This window comes from Orycteropus afer, unplaced genomic scaffold (genome assembly GCF_000298275.1).
Source record: "Orycteropus afer afer isolate SDZICR_OR568_19922 unplaced genomic scaffold, OryAfe1.0 scaffold00019, whole genome shotgun sequence".
In the NCBI taxonomy this organism is placed as follows: domain Eukaryota; kingdom Metazoa; phylum Chordata; class Mammalia; order Tubulidentata; family Orycteropodidae; genus Orycteropus; species Orycteropus afer.
In genome coordinates, this window is record NW_006921606.1 from 3,133,607 (window position 1) to 3,153,432 (window position 19,826).

Sequence of the window (19,826 nt, forward strand, 5' to 3'; positions counted from 1 at the left end):
GAAGTGAGCTGGTGGCAGTTTGGAACAACTAAGGGAGACCAGGAAGTGAGCAGAGCAGTTTGGAACAGCTAAGGGAGACGAACTTGTCTGTCTGTTGTACTGTGGTGGCTTGCATGTTGCTGTGAGGCTGGAGGCTATGCCACTGCTGTTTCAAATGCCAGTAGGGCAAATGTTTCAAATGTCCCATGGTGGACAGGTTTCAGCAGAGTTTCCAGACTAAGACAGACTCGGAACAAGGAAGAGGTCATCCACTTCTCAAAGAATTGGTCAGTGAAAACCTTATGAATAGCAGTGAAATACTGTCTGACATAATACTGGAAAACTTTATGAATAGCCCTGAAACATTGTCCGATATAGTGCTGGAAGATGAGCCCCTCCAATGGAGTGCACTCAAAGATACAAATGGGGAAGAGTTCCCTTCTCAGAGTAGAGCTGACCTTAGTGATGTGGATAGAGTAAAGCTTTCAGGACCTCCATTTGCTGATAAGGCACAAATCAAAATGAGAAGAAACAACTGCAAACATATATTAATAATCAGAACAGGGAATGTATGAAGTATGAATCTAAGAAAATTTGAAGTTGTCAAAAATGAAATGGAACACATAAAGATTGATATCTTAGGCATTAGTGAGCTGAAATGGACTGGTTTTGACTATTTTGAATCAGACAACCATATGCTCTACTATGACAGGAATGACAAATTGAAGAGGAATGGTATGGCATTCATCATCACAAAGAAGGGTTCAAGATCTATCCTGAAGTACATACAATGTAGTCTGTGACAGGCTAATACTCATATGCCCACAAGGAAGACCAGTTCATACTACTGTTATTCAAATTTACTGACCAACCACCAAAGCCAAAGATGAGGAAATTAAAGATTTATTTTTACCAACTTCTACAGTCTGAAATTGCCCAGACATGCAATCAAGATGTGATTATCACTGGTGATTGGAGTGCAAAAGTTGGAAACAAAGAAGAATCATCAGTAGTTGGAAAATATGGCCTTGGTGATAGAAATAATGCTGGAGATCACTTGATAGAATTTTGCAAGACCAACAGCTTATTCATGGCAAATAACTCTCTTCAACAACACAAATTGTGGCTATACATGTGGACTTCACCAGATGGAGTACACAGGAATCAGACTGACTACAATTGTGGCAAGAGGTGATCTTCAGCCAAAACAAGGCCAGGAACTGATTGTGGAACAGACCATCAACTGCTCACATGTATGTTCAATTTGAAGCTGAAGACAAAACAAGTCCATGAGAGCCAAAATATGATCTTGATTATATCCCTCTTGAATTTAGAGATCATCTAAAGAATAGATTTGATTCACTGAACACCAATGACCAAAAATCAGAGGAATTGTGGGATGACATCAAGGACATCATCCATGAAGAAAGCAAAAGGTCCTTAAAAAGACAGGAAAGGAAGGAAAGACCAAAATGGATGTCAGAAGAGACTCTGAAACTTGCCCTTGAACAGAGAGCAGCTAAAGCAAATGGAAGAAATGACAAGATAAAAGGGCTGAACATATATCAAAGAGCTGCTTGAGAAGACAAAGTCAATTATTATAATGAAATGTGCAAAGTCCTGGAGTTAGAAAACCACAAGAGAAGAACATGCTTTGCATTTCTCAAGCTGAAAGAACTGAAGAAAAAATTTAAGCCTCAAGTTGAAATACTGAAAGATTCTATAGGCAATATATTGAATGATACAGGAAACATTAAAAGAAGATGGAAAGAATACACAGAGTCACTGTATGAAAAAGAATTGGTCGATGTTCATCCATTTCAGGAGGTGGCATATGATCAAGAACCAATGGCATTGAAGGAAGAAGTTGAGGCTGCACTGAAAGAATTGGCAAAGAACAAGGCTCCAGGAATTGACAGAATACCCATTGAGATGTTTCAACAAATGGATGCCCCACTGGAGGAACTCACTTGGTTATGCCAAGACATTTGGAAGACAGCTACCTGGCCAACTGATTGGAAGAGATCTTTAATTATACCCATTCCAAAGAAAGATGATCCCACAGAATGTGGAAACTATCCAACAATATTATTAATATCACATGCAAGTAAAATGTTACTGAAGATAATTCAAAAATTGTTGCAAAAGTATATTGACAGAGAACATCCAGAAATGGAAGCTGGATTCAGAAGGGGACATGGAATGAGGGATATCATTGCTAATGTCAGATGGATCTTGGCTGACAGTGAAGAATACCAGAAAGATGTTTACTTGTGTTTTATTGACTATGCAAAAGCATTCAATTGTGTGGATCATAACAAATTATGGATAACATTGAGAAGAACGGGAATTCCAGATCACTTGATTGTGCTCATGAGGGACCTGTACATAGACCAGGAGGCTGCTGTTTGGACAGAAGGGGATAGTGCATGATTTAAAATTAGGAAGTGAGTGCATCAGGGTTGTATCCTTTCACCACACTTATCCAATCTATAAGCTGATCAAATAATCTGAGAAGCTGGACTATATGAATAAGAATATGGCATTAGGAGTGGAGGAAGACTCATTAACAACCTGCAATATGCAGTTGAAACAACTATGCTTGCTGAAAGTGAGGATGACTTGAAGCACTTACTAATGAAAACTGAAGACTACAGTCTGTAGTATGGAAAACACCTCAATGTAAAGAACACAAAAATCCTCACAACTGGACCAATAAGCAGTATCATGATAAATGGAGAAAAGATTGAAGTTGTCAAAGACTTCATATTACTTTGTTCTATGATCAACACCAATGGAAGCAGCAGTCAGGACATCAGAAGACATTGCATTGGAAAAATCTGCTGCAAAAGACCACTTTCAAGTGCTGAAGAGCAAAGATGTGTCCTTGAAGATAAGGTGTGCCTAATCCAAGCCATAGCATTTCCAGTCACCTCATATGCATGTGAGAGCTGGACAATGATCAAGAAAGACCAAAGAAGAGTTGATGCTTTTGAGTTGGGGTGTTGGAGAAGAATACGGAAAGTAACGTGGACAGCTAAAAGAAGTAACAAATCTGTCTTGGAAGAAGTACAGCCCGAATGTTCCTTAGAAGTGAGAATGGCCAGACTTCCTCTCACCTACTTTGGTCATGTTGTCAGAAGGGACCATTCATTCCCTAGAGCAGGGTATCATGCTTGGTAAAGTGGAGTGTCAAGGAAAAAGGGGAAGGCCCTCAATGAGATGGATTCACACACTGACTGCAACGGTGGTCTCAGGTATAGCAAGGACTGTGAGGCTGGCACAGAATTGGGCAGTGTTTCATGCTGTTGTACACAGGGTCACTATGAGTTGGAGACAACTCTTCGGCACCTAACAACAATAACAACAACAAGAATTATTGAATATTTTTCCATCTATATTCACAAGGGGTATTGGCCTGTAGTTTTCCTTTTTAGTGATGTCTTTTCCTGGTTTTTGGGAGCTCTGGTGGCATAGTACCTGTGGCATTTGACTGCTAACCAGAAGCCTTCTGGTTCAAACCTACAAGCCACTCCTCGGAAGGTAGACTGGGCAATCTCCTTCTGTAGAGATATTGCCTCGGAAACTCATGGTGGGGTTGCTATGTGTCGGATTTGACTCGATGGCAGTGAGTTTAGTTTTTGTTTTTGTTTGCCTGGTTTTAGTATTAGGGTTATTATTGCTTCATAGAGTGAATTTGGGAGTATGCTATCCTTTTCTATGTTCTGGAATAGGTTGATTAGGATAGGTGCTACCTCTTCTCTTGAACGTTTGATAGAATTTCCCAGTGAAGCTATCTGGGCCAGGACTTTAAATTTTTGTGGATATATATATATATATATATATATATATATTTTTTAGTGACCTGCTCAATCTCTTCCTTTGTTATGACTCTTCAAATTTTCTACTTCAGTCTGTGCTAGTTTAAGTAGGTCTTGTGTTTTTAGAAATTTGTCCATTTTTTTAAATATTTGTTGAAGTAAAATTCTTTGTAGTATTATATTATCTCTTTCATTTCAGTTGATTCTGTTGTGATGTCACCCATTTCATTTATGATTTGTGCTATTTGCATCTTCTCTTTCTTTTCCTCAGTTAAATTTACCATTGGGTTGTCAATTTTGTTAATCTTTTCAAAGAACAAGCATCTAATATTGATTTTCTCTACTGTTTTTCTGTTTCATTTATTTCTGCTCTGAGCTTTATTATTTCCTTTCTTCTGGAGACTGAAGGCTTCTTTTTCTAATTGTTGAAGTTGTTGGGTTAAGGTGTTGATTTTGGTTCTTCTTTTTTGATATGTGTATTAGTTGCTATAAATTGACCTCTGAGTACTGCTTTCACTGTGTTCAAAAGATCTTAGTATGTTTGTTTCTTAGAATTTTTCTTTTTATTTCACACTTTGTTTCCTCTGTTAACCTGTGGTTCTTAGGCAGTGTGTTATTCAGTTTCTATGCACTTGATTCCTCCCCCCACTGGTCTTCCTATTGTTGATTTCTAATTTGATAGCATTTTGATCCAAGAGGATGCTTTGTAGAATTTCAATTTTTTAAAATTTATTGAAGCTTGATTTGTGGCCTAACATATAGCCAATTCTGGAGAATGATACATATGCATTGGAAAAGAATGTCTATTTGTTGTTGTTGTTGAGTGGAGTGCTCTATATATGGCCATGGGGTCAAGTTGCTTAATTGTGTTGTTGAGATTTTCTGTATCTTTGTAGTATTTTTTTCTATATGTTACATCTTTCATCAAAATTTCTGTGTTAATGTCTCCTCCTACTACTGTAGTATTGTCTATTTCTCCTTTCAATTCAGTTAATGTTTCCTTTATGCACCTTGTTGCTTTTTCATTTGGTCCATATTTATTATTATGTCCTCTTGGTCTATTGACCCTTTTGTCATTATATAATGCCCTTCCTTGCCCCTTATGCTGGATTTTGTCTTGAAGTCTATTTTATCAGAAATTAATATTGCCACTCCTGCTCTATTTTGGTTGCCATTAGCTTGATGTATGGTTTTCCATCCCTCGATTTTTAATTAATTTTTATCTTTGTGCCTAAGGTGACTCTCTTGTAGGCAGCATATCTATGGGTCTTGGTTTCTTATCCAATCTGCCAGTCTCTTTCTCTTGAATGGCGTATTTATTCCATTCACATTTAGTGTAATTAATGATAGGTAAGAATTTATTGCTGTCATTCTTTTATGCTTTTTGATAGGTAAGGATTTATTGCTGTCATTCTTTCTTTCTTTTTTTTTTTTTTTGTGGTGCTCATGGTTTCTTTGTTCCAAATATTTTTCTGTGTTGAGTTCATTTTGTCATCAAAGTTTTCTTTCCCTTTTCTTCATTATTGTTGCTTTTGTCTTTACCAAGTGTCTGTGATTTTCTTGCTTATTTATGTTAGAAGATTTATTAATTTTCTTTCTGCATACTCTGTAGTAAATTATTATCTCCCTAAATTTAAAACAGTCTGTTCTATAGTGACATCATCCTGACTTCTCCATTTGGAAATTTTGTAATTATACCATTTATTCTGCCTATTTGTTCTGTAGTTGGTATAATTTACAGGTTTACTCTTCTGGCTGTCTGTTTTCTACTTTGTAAGCTTATTTTAGATTTGAGAGTTCTTTTCCTAGGTTGTTTCTGGGTGGTGTTGTCACATGTCCTAATTTTGTTCACTGTCTTCTGTTGTTGGCTTTCTGTTGGAAGGATTCCCTTTAGTATTTCTTGAACATTTGGTCTTTTTTTTTTTTTTTTTTACAAATTCCCTAATTTGTGTTTGTCCAGGAATATCCTAATATTGCCATCATATTTGAGGGACAGTTTTGCTGGATATATAATTCTTGGTGAGCAATATTTTTCCTTCAAGATTTAGTATATATCATCCTATTGTCTCCTTGCCTGCACTGTTTCTGCTGAGAAATCAGAGTTGGTTGCCCTTTGTAGGTGACATTTCATTTTCCTCAAGCTGCTCTCAAGATTCTTTCTTCATCTTTGGTTTTGGGAAGTTTGATTATGGTGACTTGGTGACTTTCTCTTGGGGTCTCTTCTGTATGTGATTTGTTGAGCTTCCTGGATGGATATCTTTTCCTCTTTCATGATATAATGGAATGTTTTCTGTTAGCAAGTCTTCCATGATGTTTTTTTTTTTGGCTCTTCTTGTTCTGGAATTCCAATCAGGTGAATGTTGTTGCTTTTGATATCATCCCATATAACTCTTAAAAAACAAACAAACAAAAAAAAAAACCAAACTTACTGCCGTCAAGTCACTTCGATGCATAGTGACTCAGGTTTTCTTCATTTCTCTTGATTCTCTTTTCTGATTTTTCCTTATATGAGCTGGTGTCAAGGGATTTGTCTTCTAGCTGGGATATGCATTCTTTAGCCAGTTTGATTCTACTCTTGTCATTCCAATGTGTTACTTATCTCTGTAATTTAAGTGTTGCTCTGGATATCTAATTGCTGTTTTGTGTGATTTCTTATTGTCTATTTATTTTGTCATTTTGTTCTTGTATGCTTTTCCTGAATTCTTTGAGGTTATTGCAGTCTCTTCCTTGCTTGCGCTTATGGTTTCCTTGAACTCTTGGAAGACTACACACACACACACACACACATACACACACACATATAAAGAATTCCTTCTCCAGTTGCTCTTTTACCTGTTCATACTTGGGAAGATTTCCTAGTTCTTTATTTTGGTCACTTGCTTCCACTATTTTGTCCTGTTTCTTTGTTTATATTGGAGTTTTCTGTCATCTCCATGACATTTTGAAATTGTTGTTCTTATTTGTTGATTGTATGTTGGTTTGTTTCAACATATCTGGATGAGTGGGGCAGGTGTACTTCTTTGGTTGTTAACTTGGCAGCACTGATGTGCTCCACAGCTACGTCTAGATTGGTGGAATAATTGTTGGGAATGTAGATGTGGGTCTCTGTTTGATATGAAGATTAGCTTTAGTTGGGATGAACAGGTATTGTCCACCATCTGTTGTTGATCCAGTGGTGAAGGAGTTGATAGTGGTACTTTGCCATTGGGTAAGGTGGTGTGTAGTAGAAACAGCTGACTAGTGGAAAGTTAATGTCCTCCTCCTATTTGTTGGGAAAAATAAGAAAATAAAATAATAAAATAAATAATTAAATTAAGAAAACCAAGGAGAACAAGAAGAGTGGGAAAGGAAAAAAGATAGAGCAAAAAGAAAATATAAAAAAATTCAGGAAAAAAAAGAAAAAAGGGAGTGTGGTTGAGGTGAAACACTGGCAAAAATGTAAGAAGATGAAGAGGAGAAGAGAGAAATAGGTTAAAAAAGGGGGGATAGGGAAGGAATAAAGTAGAAAAATAGGGGGGAAATAAGGGAAACTGAGGAGGTAGGATATTTGTAATTACGGTCAGGTGGCAGCCCTGGGAGCTTGCAAGTGTAGAAGAAAACACACTCTTCAGGTGTGGCTGCAGGGGTCGAAGGGTCCTTGCACAAATGGACTCCTCCAGTTAAAAAACCTGCAGGTTTTTCCTGTTTTCCTCAGTGTGGCAATGATACTTCCTTGGCCTCTGGCTTGGTGGTGGTGGGGAAAAGTTTTGGCCCCATTCTCAGGGGAAGCTGTACTTTTTGGAGTGGAGAGTATGATTCACCAGTCATGGTTCACTGGTGTGGGTCTGGTACCCTTTTGGGCAAATGCAGCTCCTGATTAAACTCTAGTGGAATGCCACCCTGATACTTGCTTTTCTAACCACTCCAACACAGGCCTTTCAGTTCACAGAGATGGCAGATGCCTGGTGCAAGTGAGCCTCCTGGGAAAGGAAGCTGCAGAGTTGTGTCTCTTGTTTCAGTGTGGAAAAAGTTCTCTAAGAAAACCCCAGAGGATGAGTTTTAGCCCCTGACTCAGGCTGCTAGAGGTGGAGGTGTCCAGGGGTTGGAGTTGGTGAGGGTGGAGTTTCACAGCCTTTGCCCCTTTCTTTCCCGGATTCAATCAAGCAAGAGATCTTCCCAAGCCCAGTTTCTTCACTCATCCCAATACAGCCCAGACTCAGCTTCTGCCAGAGTGAATTTGATTCCCTCTCCCACTCCCACTCCCTCTTCTCTCCATGGCCGTCTGTCCTGCTTGTAACTCCAACCAGATTCTCTGCACATTTCTCTCCCAGCTCCTGCATGTCTATTGTTCACTTTGAACTCCTCTCATTCTGTCTACACTGTGTTATTATCACTGTGGATTTCATGAAGTTCTTTTTTTATTTCCCTTCCTTATCAGCATCTGAGTCTTTATTCAAGATGTCCCCATTTAAGACAGTCCAGCCTCTTCTCTCTCCCTAGTCTCTAATTTTGCTCCATTTCCCCTTGCAATCAGCACTCAATCTAATTCTTTATCTTCTTATTTGATGCTCAGAATTCCAGGATCATTATTTGTATTGTTTCACTCAGATTTTTGGATGTTGTTGATGAGGGAATTGGTGGAATTTTTTAGCTGGACACCATCTTGTCTCCAGCTCTGGCTAGATTTTTTAGAAATAGATCTCCACATCCTTTGTCCTAGTCTGTCTTAGTCTGGAAGTGCCACTGAAACCTGTCCATCATGGGTGACCTTGCTTGAATTTGAAATACTGGTGGCATAGTTTCCAGCATCATAGCAATATGTAAGCCCACCACAGTCTGACAAACTGACTGACAAGTGGTTAGTAGTGAAGCACAAACTATTGGTACCACCCAGGGACCTAACAGAAATTAAGTGGTCCATAATTCATGTACTTCAATGATAACTACATATCTTGGTTCTCCAGTGATGTTATAACAGAAATACCACAAGTGGATAGCTTTAACAAACAGGAATTTATTCCCTTACAGTTTAGGAGGCTAGAAGTCCAATTTCAGAGCACTGGCTCTAGAGACTGGCTCTAGGGACTGAGCCTCAATCTTGGGCTTCAGTTCTGCCTCTGTTCCAGGCCCACTGGAGCTGAAGACATCTCTTAGCTCAGGCAGCTGCTGGCTGCTGTGGCTGATAAACCCAAGGTTGGCCGGTAAAATGGCAAAATCCCAAGATCAGCAGGCAACACGGTAGGTTCAAGTCCAAGAATAATCCCAAGATCAGCAGGCAACATGCCAGGCCACTGGTTCAAGTCTAGGAACTGGGGATGAAGATTCAGCCAAATGCAGGATCCAAATGTGCCAAAAGCTAGAGACCTTTCTCAAAGCCTCTCCTTATATCCTGGCAGGCCACATCCGAAAGGCAACTACTTAGCTACTCACAGCAGATTTCACCATGGAGGTGATTATAATCTCATCATAAGGAATAACTATATCCTGCTGCCAAGCCACTCAGAATCACAGCCCAGTCAAGTTGACACAAAACCTTAACACTAGCCCACCCACTGCCATCAAGTCAATTCTGACTCATAGTGACCTCCATCAGATTTCCAAGGCTGTAAATTTTTACAGAAGTAGATTGCTTCATCTTCCTCCCATGGAGCAGCTGGTGGGTTCAAACCAGCTACCTTTTGGTTAACAGCCCAATGCCTTAACCACAGTACCACCAGAGTGCCTTTAATTACCACAGTAGGTAAGAGAAATATAGTAATCATGTAGCTGACTTCCATGATGATGAAATCAAAACTCAAAGAGGTTTGCAAACTTTGTGAAGTGCCCACAATTGGTAAGTGGAGAAATCAAGACTTAAACTCTGGCGACGCAGTGCCTAAAGTATTTGACTGCTAACCAGAAGTCCAGCAGTTCAAATCCACCAGCCACTCCTCAGAAGGAAGATTGGGCAATCTACTTCCGTAGTGATAAAGCCTTGAAAACCCAAGAGGGGTCGCTATGAGTCAGATCTGACTCGACGGCAGTGAGTTTAGTTTCTGAAAGCAAACTCCACTGTTTTAACCATATAACACACCTACAGGTGTTTCTGAAGCCTAAACCCAATGATACTCAGATAAAGCCCCATTTAGAACTCATGCCATTCTCATGTCCTTCTTCCTCCTCCTCCTTTTCCTCATTACCCTCATTCTCTCCATTCCCATTTAGTTACCAAAAAAACAAAATTAAAACTAACTGGTTGTGATGGACTTGGTTCCAACTCATGGGGCACCATGTGTGTCAGAACAGAACTATGCTCCAGAAGGTTTTCAGTGGCTGAGTTTTTGGAAGTAGATAACCAGGTATTTCTTCCAAGTTGCCTCTGTGTGGATTCAAACCACTAACACTTTTGTTAGCAGCTGAACTCTTAACCATTTAAACCATCCAGGGACTCTTGCGTGGCTACCAAAAAACCAAAATCAAATCCACTGCCATCAAGCCAGTTCTGACTCATTGTGACCCTATAGGACAGAGTAGAATTGCTCCATAGGGTTTCTAAGTCTATAAATCTTTACAGAAGTAGACTACCTCATCTTTCTCCCATGGAGTGGCTGGTGGGTTTGAACTGCCAACCTTTTGGTTAGCAGATAAATACTTTAACCATTGTGCCACCAGAGCTCCTCTGCTTAGCTACAGAGATTGATTATTACATAGTAATATACTTCAAAGGTATATCACTAGATAGGCAGCTTCCTTCAAGGCCTACCTCTTACCCTTCTTCTTCTCAGGACCCTCCCTCATCTCTAGTCACCTCTCCTTGGTTCTCTAGTGTTGATGTACTGAACTGACAGTGGCTGCCTTCCCCCTAGCTTGGAAATTCCCAGAAGGCAACAATGTATTGTCTAGCTTTGCACTTCCCACAGGGCAGAGTAGAATGTTCTGGACTCTTCCCATACTCAGCAACTCTGCTCAGAACTGTGCTGAAGATAGAATCCCACTGGGAGTGACTGAAAACTATTCTGGGGTCATCCCTGCTCTGCAAAAGCAGGCAACTCAAGGCCTTCCTTTGCTTGTCTGCCAATAAACTTCTACTCACTCTGCAAAGCCCAGCTCAGAAGTCACCTCCACTGAAAACCTTGTCTTCCTGCATCCAGAGAAGTCCATTCCCTGATGTTTGCTCCCAGAATACTGTGTAAATGAGTCAGCCTCAGCACCATTAACTTACACAGTTACTCATTCTACCTTGATTTCCCCTGTTTGACTACGAGCTATGAAAGGGCTGGGACCCCCATTTTAAAAAAAAGTCTCTGGGTCTCTCAAATTCTTCAGGGTGGTCAGTATTCAATTCCTGTTAACTGCACAATTAGATGAGTCAGCTGGAGTAGACTGGGGCTAGAACAGATGTAAATTTTGGGGCTACAAGAAAAGAAGGACTCAGTCTTTGACTCCACAAGGGTTTCCAGACTCCCACCTGCCCTTTCATGTCTTGCCTGGACCAATCTGCATCTTATGTGGTCCTAGAACTGCCCTGGTTTCTGTCCATGACCTCCTTCTCCCTCCAGATACATGAGAAAGGCACCCATTTGGAACAAAGTCTGAGCCCACATCTATCTCAAAGCACACAGTTGGATGCCCCTAACAGGACTGCTGCATGATTTGTGGGGCCCAATGCAAAATGAAAACATAGGGTCCTTTGTTAAAATATTACTAAAAATTTCAAGATGGTGACTTCAGATCACTAAACCAAGTATGGGGCCCTTCTAAATGCAGGGTCCTGTGTGACTGCATGGGTGGTTGCACATCCATGAAGCTAGCAAAACCCCAACTGACAGAGACCACAGCTAAGGTAATGCCTCAAACTCATGCTGTAGCAATGCTTGCTGGACTTGCACAGCATCACTGACCTGGGCCACCACAGCAAACTAAAGGATAGAAAAAAGTTACTTTTTTTTTTTTTTTTTTAAATTAAGAATTAAATTTTAAAACTGAAAATAAAATAAAAAAAAGTAATGAAAAAAAATTACTTATTATTAAAAACACAGTACATGCTCGCTCTCTCTGTTTGGAAGTGGAAAGAACCTCTCTGTTTCCAAGGGGAAAGAACCACCTGATGAAAAGAATTTGCATCCCTGAATCACTCTTGGAGGAAGGTCACCCAGGTCATACCAGGGAGTACCCCTTTGGACTCACAGGTGAATGAGAAATATTGTTTTTTTTAAGCAGCATAGATCTTGTTCTTTATCAAATGTGCTATGAGAGAACTGATCTTATGAGCTTATGAACATGAAATGTGAGATGAGGCCAGCAGCTCACTTTGTTTGGATTATCAACTGAATGTCCCAAATTTCTCGATCTGTGATTGAAAAGCTTAATGAAACAAGTATTTTTGGGGTAGGTTCCCCTCAGCCTGCCTGAACATAAGAGAGTTTCACAAGACTCAGTAAGGCATTCATGTTTATGACTCACCTGGTAGTGACTCAAGCAGCTCCTGAACGACCGTGGTGTGCCCAAAGTACGTGGCCACCACGGCGGGGTTGTCATCAGTGGGCTCTGTGGGCAGCTCCACCAGCCTCTCAGAGAGCAGATACTGCACTGTTTCCAGGTCCCCGTAGGCTGCAGAGATGCTCAAAAGCTGGCCCTGTTTGAAGCAGAGCAGGGCTTGGGTTAGACGAGGTTTCTGTTTGCGACTGCCAAGAGAATGGACTTTAAAGAAATGAGTTACCAAGTCAATGGACAACAATAGAGCTGAGCTGTTGGGTATGGCAGCCACACACCACATAGGGCTACAGAGCACCTGCCATGTTGCCAGGACCAAGTGAGATGTACTGAAAGTGTAAAGTACACATGTGATTTCAAAGACTTTGTACTAAATAGAAGTAAAATATTCCCTTCATTACTTTTACATTGATTACATGTTTGAAGGATGATTTTAAATATATTCAGGCTAAATAAAATATATTATTGAAATTCATTGCACCTTTTTTTGTTGTTGTTGTTGTTGTTGTTTTGTTTTTAACTTTTTTAATGTCAAAAAAACCAAAACCAAACTCACTGCCATCAAGTCAGATCCGACTCATAGGGACCCTGCCTGCCTTGGGTTTCCGAGGTGGTATCACTATGGAAGTAGATTGCCCAATTTTCCTTCTGAGGAGTGGCTGGTGGGTTTGAACTGCCAGCCTTCTGGTAAGCAGTCAAATATCTTAGGCACTATGCCACCAGAGAGTCCCTGGGTGGTACAAACAGTTAACATGCTTGGTTACTAACCAAAAGTTTGGCTGTTTGAGTCTGTCCAGGGGCACCTTCGAAGAATGAACTGGTAGTCTATTTCTGAAAAATCAGCCATTGAAAATTCTATGGAGCATAGTTCTACTCTGAATACAGGGGTCTCTATGAGTCAGAGTTGACTTGATGCAACTGGTACTGGTGTTAGAAGATTTAAAATTGTATACATGGCTCACATTTTATTTCTATTGGACAGTGCTATTCTCGACCATAAGCCTCATGACAGGTACTGTGTAAGCTCAATAAACATCTAATAAATGTTGTCTGGACTTTAGGAAGAGCTAGGTTATCTGAAGAACCCTCCTGCACGTTATTCATAAGTGGAATGTGACAGACAAGGGGATGTCACAGATTGAATCCAGGGTCAAAGATCTTCTAGCCACATGTAATGGGATTCTTGACTTACGGCCCAGAGGAAGAAAAGTGTGGGGTGGAGATGAGACCTGAGCCAGAGTTCCTACTATGTGTGAGCTATTCCAACATGTGCAGGTTCATTTGAGCCTTATACAAACTCCAGGAGGCAGGCAGTGTATTAATACATTATAAAGACAATGAGGTTCAGAGAGTTTTAATAACTTGCCTGGGATCGATCACATAGCTACTAAGTGGCTGTCACAGACTGACTTTTTGTGAGCTCCCACGATCTGCAAAAACGGTGCCCAGTTGGATGCTGGATTGCCACATGAAGTGCCTGACTGCATTAGTGAAACTAAATAATCCTGGACTGTGGCAGTTTTGCATGGGTATCAACATTGTTTCAAGGGGCAGATAAGAACCCAACTTGGAATGAGACAACCTGTAAGAATGTCAACATTTACTGAGGACCTACTGTGTATACTTTTCAAAGGCTGGTTCATTTAATCTAATTTGTCAATTAGGTGCCAGGGGCCAGCTAGTGAATTTACAACTTAATTTGAATTGGGAATATACATAAAATAGTGTAAGTGAGCACACTTTAAGTGTTTATAAAAAACCAAATCCACTGCCATTAAGTAGATTCAGACTCATAGTGACCATATAGGACAGGGTAGATCTGCCCTATAGGGTTTCCAAAGCTATAAATCTTTCTGGAACTAGACTGCCTCATCTTTCTTCTGTGGAACAACTGGTGGGTTTGAATCATTGACCTTTTGGTTAGCAGCCAACTGCTCCTTTAAGTACTAATAGTATAGGGGAAAAAAAAAAAGTGTCTTTGGAGTTCTTTAGGGTGAGTCAGGCAGGTGGGTAAATGGAATCACAGGGAAGGGAACTGGTATTTGTCAAACTCCTACCATATGCTAGGCGCTGTGCTGAGTATGTTTTCACATGGTCACATTTAATCCCCATAATAGTCCCTTGAGTAACGTGTCTATATTTCCATCTTATTGATAACATAATGAAGTCTTGGCTGTGGTGAGGGAGGTTACAGTCAGCACAACTATTCAGGATTTGAACTGGAGTCTGCCTAGCTCCAAAACCCACTTTCTCTTCATTCTGCCCAAGATGTACTATACTAGAAAGTGAAGGTTTGGAGAGAGGATGCAGACTGCAAATGCAGAGATGCTGAGTGGATGGGATATAGACAGTAAGTGTGCCAGGTAAGGTAAGGCATGAGCTAAGGGACTAGGAGTTATTTGGAGGACAGAACAGAATCACATATTCAACATGACTAGAACAGAAACACCACTTGCCTGCCATTCACTCTGTGGTCAGGCCCAGGTGCTTTCCAGGAAAGCACTAGTCTTATGGGGAAATGCCACAGTAATTGATTAAATGATTCACTACACACAACTAACGGCTGTCTAGACTACAGTCTATTAGAAGCTTAAAAGTCCCATCTTCACAAGGTGGTAAGTGACGAGGCAAGGGGAACGAGTGAGGGGAGAAGGGTCAGAGCTGGCTCCCTGCTTAGAGACAGTCCAGAGGCTCTAAAATATGTAGTTTTTAAAATTCAAATAGTCTAGAAAAGTAAGTAGGTCTCGCTCTATGCCGCCACTTCCCAATGCCCCTCTGCAAAGGAAATCACTCTTTATAGCCAACTTCCAGAGAATTCCAGAACATGACTATCCACATAAATCCAGTTGCTGATGAGTAGATTCTGACTTATGGTACCCCCATTTGTGGCCAGACTACAGCTGTGCTCCAGAGGGTTTTCATGGCTGTCTGTTTAGAAGTAGATTACCAGGCCTTTCTTTCAAGGTACTTCTGGGTATACTTGAACCACTAATCTTTTGGGTAGCAGCTGGGCATGTTAGCCATTTACATGTTAACCTACCCGGAGATTCCATACATACATACACAGACAATCCCATATTAAGCCAAATGCTTTTCAATGGCATATAACATACCTACAGAACAGTACAATAATGGTAAGCATTCAGTTTGATGAATTACCACAAAGCAACACATCCATGTAACTGGCACTCAAACCAAGGCACACAACATGACTTGTGTTCACAAGCCCCCCAACAACACCTCTTTCCGTCACATCCTATCAGGGATAACCTGGCAACTCTTTTGAAACCCTGTGTCAGTTTGTGCCTATTTTAAAACTTTATAAAAAAGGAATTATATTTTTTAACCTTTTATCTTGAAATAATCATAGATTCACAAGAATTTACAAATACTTCACACAGTTTCTCCCAAATGGTTACATCTCACATAATAATAGTACAATATCAACACCAGAGAGTCACACTGGTACAATGTCTGTGTACAGTTCTGTTTTGTGACATTGTAGATCTGTGTAACTCACAATATAACAAAGGCACAGAAGTCTTCTATCACTACACAGTCCTCCATCATGTCACCCTTTCATAGTCACACCCTCCCCTCCTCTATCCCTAACCTTTGGCAACAACTCATCTGTTCTCCATCTCTGTAATTTTGTCATTTCAAGAATGTTATATAAATGGGATAATATAGAATATGACTTTCTGAGATTCACTTTTTTACTCAGCATAATACCTATCTAAGTTACTGCATGTATCAATAGTTCATTCTTTTTTATTGCTAAGTAGTAGTCATTTCTTGATTGTTGCTTTCACGGACACTGGTTGTTGAACCAAGTAGAATGAAATTATTGACAACTTCAATTTCTTCTCCATTTGTCATGATGTTTATTAGTCCAGTCATGAGGATTTTCATTTTCTTCACGTTCAGGTATGATCCATACTGAAGGCTGTAGTCTTTGCAGTGGGCAAAACTAGTGCAAAAGACCTCTTTAAAGTTTCAAAAAGCAAGATGTCATTTTGATAACTAGGGTGCACTGACATAATCCACAATCTTTTCAATCATCTCATATGCAAGTGATAGTTAGATAATGAAAACAGAAGAATTTATGCATTCTTATTGTGTGTTTGGCAAAGAATAGTGAAAATACTGTCGACTGCCAAAAGACAAAATTAGTCTTAGAAGAAGAAATACAACCAGAATTCTCCCCAAAAGCGAAGATGCCAAAACTTAGCTTACTTACTTTGGATACATAATTAGGAAAGACCAAAAGACAACATGGCTGGTAAAGTTGAGGGTTAACAAAAACTAGAAAAACTCTCAATGAGATGGATTGACACAATAAGAACAATGGACTCAAGCACAGCAAAGATCATGTGGATGGTATACATGATACCAGGCAATGTTTTGTTCTATTATATGTAAGATCACTGTGAGCTGGAGCTGACTTGATAGCAACTAACAATGACAGTATTACATGGTAGGGATATTCCTCAGTCTGTCGAATCATTTGCCTATTTTGTTTGTATACGATTTTTGGCTACTACTATGAATAATCACGTGTGGGTTTTTGCATGCATCTAAGTTGTCATTTCTCTGGTATAGATGCCCAGGAGTGCAATAAATACGCTAAGTGTATTTTTAATTTTTTAAAGACATTTCCAAATTATTTTCCAGAGCAGCTGTATTATTTTACATTCTCATTGTCAGTTCATGAGAGGTTCAGTATCTCTGCATCCTTGCAAGCATTTGATATTGTTATGATTTTTATTTTAGTTGTTTAGAAGATATGTAATAATAGCTGTGGTCTTAATTTGCATTTCCATAATGGCTAGTGACACCAAACATCTTTTATGTACTATCTGCCATCTGTATATCTTCTTCACTAAAATACATCTTCTTGTCTTATGCCCACATTTTACTTAAATTGCTTGCTTTTTCATTATTGAGTTTTGAATATTCTTTATATATTCTAGATACTAGTCCTTTGTTAGATATGTGGTTTGCAAATATTTTCTCCCAGTACATAGCTTGTCTTTTCAATTTCTTAACAGGGTCTCTCTCTCTCTTTTCTTTTTTTTTAAATTTTTATTGTGATTTAAGTGAAAGTTTATACAGTAAATTGGTTTTCCATTCAACAATTCATATACATTTTGTTTTGTGACACTGATTGCAATCCCCACAATATAATAACACTCTTCTCACTTCCTCCCTATGTTTACTGTTTTTAGTCCTCTTTCTTTCCTGCCCCTTCCTGCCTTTTGAGCTTTCTCCTTGGGCAAATGCTGCCCTTTTGATGTCTAAGGTTGATTGTTCTAAAAAGTGCCTACCTCCTTGGTGTTATTGTTCATCTTATAAGCCTATCTATTGTTTGGCTGAAAGTTGAGCCACACTTCTAGGCTTGAAGGGTGGCTAGGGCCACAGTCTTGGGGGTTGTATAAGTCTTTATCAGACCAGTCAGCCTCATCTTTTTTTTTTTTTTTTAATATAATTTTGAGTTTTGTTTCATATTTTTCTCCTTTTCTATCCAGGCCTTGCTATTGTGATTTATTTCAGAGCAGTTGGTAGTGGTAGCCAGGTACCATTTAGTTCTTCTGGTCTGAGGTTCACATGGTCCATCAGTCCTTTGGAGTATTTGTTTCTATGTGTCTACTATACACATTAGGGCCCCAAGCCCCGAGCCAGGAAAGGGAGGAAGTGGAGTGGCTGGGGACTACAGGAGAGCAGGATCCAGGTAAGGGGCAGGAGACAAGGCTAGGCCCCAGACCCTGAGAGCCAGGAAAGGGAAGGAGCGGCCAGGGACCACAAAGTGGTAGGTTTCAGGTAAGAATTATGTAAGGGGAGGGTGCAGAGGTTTCCAGCAGCTAAGGAAGACAAACTTGTCTGTCAGTTTGTCATCCTGTGGGGCTTATACATTGCTGTGAGGCTTGAAGCTGTGCCACTGGTGTTTCAGATGCCAGCAGAGCTGCACATGGTGCACAAGTTTCAATGCAGCTTACAGACTAAGACAGACCAGGAAGAAGGAGGAGGCCATCCACTTCTCAAAAATTGGCCAGGGAAAACCTTATGGATAGCAGAGAAAAACTGTCTGATACATTACTGGGCAACTTTACGAATAGCTTGTCCAACACAGTGCAGGAAGACAAGCCCCTTGGGTCGGAAGGCACTCAAAATAGGACTGGGAAAGAGCTGCCTCATCAGAGTAGAACCACCTTAATGATACAGATAAAATGAGTCTCTCAGGACCTCCATGTCCTGACGTAGCATGAGTCAAATTGAGGAGAAACAGCTACAAATATCCATTAATAACCGGAACATGGAATGTACAAAGTACAAATCTAGGAAAATTGGAAGTTGTAAAAAATGCAATGGAACACAGAAAGATTCAGATCCTAGGCATTAGTGAGCTGAAATGGACTGGTTTTGGGCATTTTGGATCAGACAACCATATGATCTACTATGCCAGGAATGACAAACTGAAGAGGAATGGTGTGGCATTCATCATCACAAAGGATGTTTCAAGATCTGTCCTGAAGTACAATTCTGACAGTGATAGGATAATATCCATACATCTATAAGGAAGATCCATTAATACTACTATTATTCAAATTTACACACCAACTACCAAAGCAAAATATGAGGAAATTGAGAGTTTTATCAATTTCTACAGTCTGAAATTGACCAGAGATGCAATCAAGATGTATTGCTTATCACTGGTGATTGGAATGCAAAAGTTGGAAACAAAGAAGAATCACCAGTATTTGGAAAATTTGGCTTTGGTGACAGAAATAACACTGGAGATCACATGATAGAATTTTGTAAGACCAATGACTTATTCATTGCAAATACCTTTTTTAGCAACACAAACGACAGCTATACACATGGACTTCACCAGATGGAGTACACAGAAATAAGATTGACTACATCTGTGGCAAGAAGTGATGGAAAAGCTCAATATCTTCAGCAAAACAAGGCCAGGAGCTGATTGTGAAACAGACCATCAACTGCTCATATGCAAGTTCAACTTGAATTTGAAGGCAATTAAAACAAGTCCATGAGAACCAAAATATGACCTTGAATATATCCCTCCTGAATTTACAGACCATCTAAAGAATAGATTTGATGCCTTGAACACCAATGACCAAAAACCTGAAGAATTGTGGGAATGACATCAAGAGCATCACCCATGAATAAAGCAAAGGTCATTAAAAATACAAGAAAGAAAGAAAAGACCAAAATGGATGTCAGAAGAGACTCTGAAGCTTACCCTTGAGCAAAGAATAGCTAACGCAAATGGAAGAAATGACAAGATAAAAGAGCTGAACAGAAGATTTCAAAGAGCAGCTCAAGCAGACAAAGCCAGTTACTATAAAGAAATGTGCAAAGACCTGGAGTTAAAAAAAAACAAAAGGAAAGAACACACTTAGCATTTCTCAAGGTGAAAGAACTGAGGAAAAAATTTAAGCCTTGAGTTACAATACTGAAAGATTCTATGGGCAAAATATTGAATGATGCAGGAAGCATCAAAAGAACATGGAAGGAATACAGAGAGTTACTGTACCAAAAAGAACTGGTCGA

General features: G+C 39.7%; 1 protein-coding gene across 1 annotated transcript in view; it reads right to left on the minus strand.

Moving 5' to 3' along the window:
* LRRK1 (leucine rich repeat kinase 1) overlaps positions 1-19,826 on the minus strand; it is a 359,564-nt gene that overhangs the window by 159,093 nt on the left and 180,645 nt on the right. The window contains exon 3 of the mRNA XM_007959936.1: positions 12,222-12,393. Within this exon, the coding sequence (XP_007958127.1) occupies positions 12,222-12,393 (172 nt within the window). The remainder of the gene's footprint in view (positions 1-12,221; positions 12,394-19,826) is intronic.